This window comes from Humulus lupulus, chromosome X (assembly GCF_963169125.1).
Source record: "Humulus lupulus chromosome X, drHumLupu1.1, whole genome shotgun sequence".
NCBI lineage: Eukaryota > Viridiplantae > Streptophyta > Magnoliopsida > Rosales > Cannabaceae > Humulus > Humulus lupulus.
In genome coordinates, this window is record NC_084802.1 from 25,180,619 (window position 1) to 25,187,419 (window position 6,801).

A 6,801-nucleotide genomic window follows, 5' to 3' on the forward strand; every position below is an offset into this window, starting at 1 on the left:
CAAATAATACAACTAGTTAGACTACTAACTACTCAGAATTGAGATTGAATTGACCTATGGTCAACTATATGATATGACTAGAATAGATAATAATGGTATGTTTACTTATCTTATCAACTGTCAATATCGATCCAGTCCGATGTAACAAATACATCCGATCTTATCTACTTTGCTAATGTTCTGGAAAGAACATAACACTATAATGTGTAAGTAGATCATATCGTAGATTGGCAAGTCAGTGTAAATCCTGTGCACTGACTAATCTTAGGACTAACTTATTTTGAACATATAATCATATTTATATTCCACTGTGATTACGTCACTATAAATACGATTAGCTATATGCTCGGGATTTAATAGAAGTTTATATTAAACAAATAATCATGAAAATAAAACATGTGAGCAAAGTGATTGACCAAGTCAAAAAATGATTTCTATTCTTTTATTGATAATAAAATGAGATTACAAAGAATTTGAGTTTTAATTAGGACATGAAACCTCCAACTGTTCGTAACTAAGTACATGGCTCGGGTCTTCCACATATTTTCTCAGCATAGATAGATGAAATACATCATGTACTCGAGCCAAAGTAGGTGGGAGAGCTAATTGGTAGGCTACCATGCCAGTTTTCTCCACTATCTCAAAAGGTCTGATATACCTTGGACTTAATTTTCCTTTCTTACCAAAACGCAGAGCTCCCTTCAACGGAGCCACCTTCATGAGAACCTTATCTCCAGCTTTAAATGCCAAGGGTCTTCGGTGTCGGTCTACATATTTGCGCTGTCGATCTATGGAGGTTTGCAGCCTCTCCCGAATCTTCTTGATATCTTCGGTAACTTTGTCCACTTCCTCGGTACCCAAGAATTTTCTGTCACCGGCTTCGTGCCAATGAATCGGGAACCAAAACTTTCACCCATACAGGGCTTCATACGACACCATCTTAATAGAGTTGTGGTAGCTATTTTTGTAAGAAAATGCCATCAGTGGAAGCTTTTCGCTCCACAACCCCTGGAAGCGAGTACACAAGCTCTCAGCATGTTTTCCAGGGTTTGGATTGTTCGCTCACTCTGGCTGTCTGTTTGGGGATGGAAAACAGTGCCAAACATAAGTTGAGTCCCCAAACCTTCTTGCATCCTTTTCCAAAATTTTGAGGTGAAACGTTCGTCTCGGTCTAGAATGATGGACTTAGGTACTCCATGTAGTCATACAATCTCTGCTATGTATAAGTCTGCTAACTTATCCACATAATAAGGTATCTTAACGCGTAAGAAATGTGCTGACTTGGTAAATCTATCAACAATAACCCATATCATATCTTGACCCTTAGGAGTATTTGGCAGTCCAGTAACAAAATCCATTATGATCATTTCCCACTTCCATTCTGGAATCTTTAGCGGTTGCAGCAACCCGGCTGGTCACTAGTGCTCCACCTTGGTTTGTTGGCAAGTGAGGAAATGAGCCACGTATTCTGCTACTTCCTTTTTCATCTTCGCCCACCAAAAATATTTCCTTAAATCCTGATACATTTTTTGGCGCTGGTGGGTGCATTGCGTAAGGGGCATTGTGTGCCTTATAGAAGATTTGCTTCTTAATCTCTGCATCGTCGGAAACATAAATTCTACCTTTAAATCCTAACACTCCATCTTCCAATATGTGGAATCTCGATCGCATATCTTCACCTCGTGTTTGATCTGCTTATACCAAGGTTCCAAAAGTTGTCCTCCTTGTATGGCTTCCATAATGGTTGGTTGCACCGAAAGATTTGCTAATTTTCCAATAACTACCTCGAGATCCAACGTAGAGATATCACCTTCCAGTTCCAAAGGAATTTCCCGCACTTTCATCACGTACGCCATCAGCTGCCGACTCAGAGCATCTGCCACCTTATTGGCCTTTCTGGGATGTTATAGAATGTCATAATCATAATCATTAAACAATTCTAACCACCGGTGCTGCCTTATGTTCAATTCCTTCTGGGCGAAGAAGTACTTAAGGTTTTGTAGTCAGTGTAAATGTCGCAATGTATCCCATAGAGATAATGCCTCTAGATTTTTAATGCGAACACTATTGTAGCCAACTCTAAGTCATACGTCGAGTAGTTCTTTTTGTAATTCTTTAGCTGTCTAAAAGCATAAGCTATCACCTTGCCATGTTGCATCAGTACTGTCCCTAGTCCTTGTCCTGAGGCATCAGTGTAGATCAGGTATCCCTCTGTCCCACTAGGGATAGTCAACACTAGGGTGGTGGTCAACCTCGTCTTTAGTTCTTGGAAACTCCTCTCACATTGTTCGATCCATACAAACTTAGCATTTTTACGGGTAAGAGCGGTCATTGGCGTAGCTATTTTTGAGAACCCTTCTACGAATAGCCTATAATACCTGGCTAATTCGAGAAAACTTCTCACTTCCTGAGCATTTTTTTGGAGGTTTCCACTGACTTACTGCCTCTATCTTGGTAGGATCCACATATATCCCTTATCCTGACACCACATGGCCCAAGAAACTCACATTTTCCAGCAAAAAATTACGCTTGGAAAATTTGGCATAAAGTTTTTGTTCCTTCAAACACTGAAGAACCATCTCCAAATGCACCGCATGTTCCTCTGGGTTCCTCAAGTATATCAAAGTATCGTCAATAAACACGATGAAGAATTTATCCAGAAACTCGCTAAACACGCAGTTCATGAGGTCCATGAATGTAGCAGGTGAATTGGTGAGTCCAAAGGACATCACTACGAACTCATAGTGCCTATACTGCATCCGAAACGCTATCTTAGGTATGTCTAACTCCTTAACTCTGAGTTGATGGTAACCTGACCGGAGATCTATCTTGGAGAATACCGATGCTCCCTAGAGTTGATCAAATAAATCATCGATCCTGGGAAGCGGGTACCGGTTCTTAATCATCACCTTGTTATGCTCTCGATAGTATATAAACATTCTCATGGAGCCGTCTTTCTTCTTTACAAACAATACTGGGGCTCCCCACGAGGAATGACTCGGTCTAATGAACTTTTTATCCAACAACTCCTGCAATTGAGCATGCAACTCCTTCAATTCTGCTGGCGCCATTCGGTATGGAGCTTTCGAAATGGGTGTCGTCCCTGAAATAATTTCTATTTCGAACACCACTTTTCGCTCCGGTGGTAGCCCGGAAAGGTCATCGGGAAATACTTTAGGATATTTGCATATGATGGGTACTTCGATGTAGAGTCCCAGAATATTTACTTAGCCTAGCTAGATAGTAGTAGTAGTAGTAGTAGTTAGTATTAGTTAGTAGTATGTTAGTTACCGTGGATTTTGGTTCAAGTCGGAACTTAGTTGGAAACTCATAGCAACAGTTATGGATTTTATAAGTTTAACCTATAGTTTAAGAATATTAATTATAACATAAGGTTTGATTAATATTGCTGGATCTATAAATATATTTATTATAGCCTATGGTTTAGATAGAGCTAATAAGAGTGTGATACTTTTCGTAATTATGTTTATTAAGGAATTAAGTATTTTTGATGGATAGTTTAAAAAAAAGAAAGATCTAGAAGCTCTAGAACCTTCCAGCAGCTGTTAGGATCGTATTATGACTCAGTCAAAGTTGTTTATCCAATTCAAATTATGTTGAAAAAGTGAAAATACATGTTTAATATATCTACGTATGCCGATATATCACAGCATAGGGGCCGATGTATCGCCTAACGGAAGATACGGAAAACACGTCGACTTTGGACGAACAATTGAACAAGCCTCGGGAATATTGGGGGAGGCGATATATCACCTAGGGTGGGCGATATATCGGCTCCATGAGTATATTTTTTGAAAGTTTGACTTTTTGAATTTTAAAAATACCCTTAACCACTTAGACCTGCCTTTGAACGATTTTGACCGAATTCTGGGCGTCAGTTGAACGAAAATTCAAATCTTTTTCATTTTATAATCATTTATTTATTCAAATTAAAAGAGGTTAGTTTCACTCCTTGAACTCTATAAATAGGACCTAGTGCTCAGCCATTTTCTTCATTCTTCAAGCATTTGATCAGAGCCTCCAAGGTGCTAGTGTTACTATAGAGAGATACACTTGGGTTTTGGGTTAAAGCTTTAATTATTCTAAGCTTTTATAAACACTTAGGAAGTAATAAATAGTGTGATTTCGGTATTGAGGTTTATACCAATCCATAAGGTCATTCAATGTATTCCTATTCCTTAAGTCCAGTTCTTTATAATTCTATAGTTTTCTTTAGTTTCTTTTATTCAGATCCTAACTCTTGTTATTGATTCTTGATTAGGTATTTAAGTTCTTGAAACTTAAGGTCCTTCTTGGTAAGTTTCTTCTTGATGGTTTAGTTCTCATATTCATCTTTATTCTTAAAGATTCTCACCCTTTTCTACTATTGGTTTATAGGAGTTTCTAAATCTCGTTCTTGTTTCCAAATATCCCGGCTTTTGGTAAGGAAAATAGGATAGATTTTATATGCTTATATGTTATGATATGATATGATATGATATGATATGTTATGTTATAATATGTTTATGTTATGATATGTTATGATATATATGAATATGTCTTGTAGTACTTGGGGCTTATAGTTGCTTAGCTAGCAAACCTCAATGCTTTTATGTTGCTTGAGGCTTATAGTTGCTTAGTTAGCAAACCCCAATGTTTTTATGTTGCTTGGGGCTTATAGTTGCTTAGATAGCAAACCCCATGATTTCCATGATCATGGGTAAGAGTTGTGATATATGTTTTATAGTATGTGGCTATGATATAGTCTTATGCTTTTGATTTATGATGTAAGTTGTTAGTAGATTTTCCTTGCTGGGCATTAGACTCACTCCTTTATTTTTAGTGTGATATAGGAAAGTGATTATGGAGGTGGAAGGATTCTTGGTAGCTTGGCTTGTGTGTTAAGGATGAATGGACTGAGTGGACTGCGTGTCAATTGAGGATGACGTTTATTTAGTCTTTTGAATTATGTTTCTTTTGTAATTCCGCACTTACTTTTTGAACAATTGATTTAAAATTATGTTTTATGTTTTGTAAACAATGGGATCCCATACCCTACCATATTTTATTTTATACTTTTATGTTATTGATACAATATTATTTTAGAGTTTCAATAAAGTTTTGATTATTTCTTATGTTTTCTCCAAAAGTAGTAGCTAAGTCTAGTAGTTTTTAATGGTCCAAAGTCTTAGAAATAGTTGGGTCATTACATTTGACTGGTTGTAGCGTGCCCTCTTTATCCTTATCCACGACGTGTGACAGATATCCAATGCAACCGTCCCCTAACATCTTCCTCGCCTTCATAGCGGAGATCATCGCGAATTTATTTACCCTGGCTACGCCTTGGAACGTTAACGACTCTTCTCCTGCCGGTTTGAAAACCATTATCCTCTTCTTATAGTTCACTATGACACCATACTTAGGTAACCAGTCCATCCCTAAAATTACATCGTATTTGTGTATGTCTAAAATGAACAAGTCTACTGTCAATTCTTGTCCCTCTACCCAAACGGGTACGACTCTTACCCATGACCGCACCAACATATCTTCGCTTGAAGGAAATGACACCCCACTGACACTAGGTGTAGGTTCAGGCATTCTATTCAATTTTTCAACAAAAGAGGCAGCTACAAAAGAATGTGATGCACCAGTGTCCATTAATGCATAAGTTGAGGTTTGGGCAATAAAGATCTGACCTGAGACCATCTCAGATGGTCCGGCTTCTTTGTTGCCTTGAGTAAGAGCGTAGACCCTTGGCGGGGCTCCTATTTGCTTTTCTTGGTTGTTGCCGCCCTTCTAGTTTGGACTTGGGAAATTCTTAGCGAGGTGCCATGGTTTTCCACAGACATAGCATGCCCCCGTGTAACGCCCAAAACTCCAGGGACCATTATGGTGTGCCTTGTAAACAGTGCTAAACTCGCTAATCGAGTCATTTGGCCAAAATCGTGTAACTAAGTATGATTAGCAGTTTAGGGATTAAAATTTTTGGTTAAGATATAATGTTTCATTAGAACGTTTACTGTATACATTGGGATCCCAAAAATATAATTTAAAGGTCTATTACAAGAAAATATTTACAACCAGCCGATCTAAGCGGCAAAACAGGGTTTGACCCTAGTTCCTCTTCAAACCTCGGCCGTGGTGGTCGAGCAGTTGCATATGTACACATCGTCACCTAAGCTCTCCAACTCAAGGATGGTCCAGCTTTCTTTTGCCTTTACTTGCACCACATAGCACCCGTGAGTCGAAGCCCAGCAAGAAAACTCAATATGATCATGAACAGTAATAACATGTCATCAAATCATAAGACACACACCTAGCAAATATAGCCATATTCAAGCACACAAATAAGTTAACGTAATGATGGGTATCCAGGATAAGGAATCCTGCCCTCCTGAGTGGATGACTATCAAGTCAATCCTAATTAGAAAAGTGATTTAGCACTGGTGGTTCTGATAACCATACCGAGCTTATAGCCCTGAGTAGAAGAGTGACAGTTGTAAAAGTCACTAAGGTGGGTTCCGTTCCCTTTAGCCATGTGACGATAGGGTCACCAGGGCTTTGCAAATAAGTGATCCTTTCACTAACTTATCAAGATAGGTGTTTGATGAACTAGTCAACAATATAACCTATCGCATGACCATAGAGTCACAACCATGGGATTCCACTCCCTAGCCACGTGACAAACCGTCACCAAGGCCTTTGGCCCTGGCTCTGAGTAACTAGTCCTAGACTAGTTAAGCGCTTAGAATTTTCATCGACCTTTGGGTCGGTCCAGCATTAATGCTCCTAGAGTCATTC

At 38.7% G+C, this 6,801-nt stretch overlaps 1 protein-coding gene across 1 annotated transcript; it reads right to left on the reverse strand.

Annotated features, from left to right (window-relative positions):
* Nucleotides 1–1,323: 1,323 nt before the first annotated feature.
* On the reverse strand, nucleotides 1,324–2,332 carry LOC133805641 (uncharacterized). Its single transcript, XM_062243812.1, has 3 exons — nucleotides 2,091–2,332; nucleotides 1,811–1,896; nucleotides 1,324–1,691 (listed from the first exon to the last, which is right to left on the reverse strand). Exons 1-3 carry the CDS (start codon nucleotides 2,330–2,332, stop codon nucleotides 1,324–1,326), a joined length of 696 nt encoding a protein of 231 aa, XP_062099796.1.
* Between the last annotated feature and the right edge of the window lie 4,469 nt (nucleotides 2,333–6,801).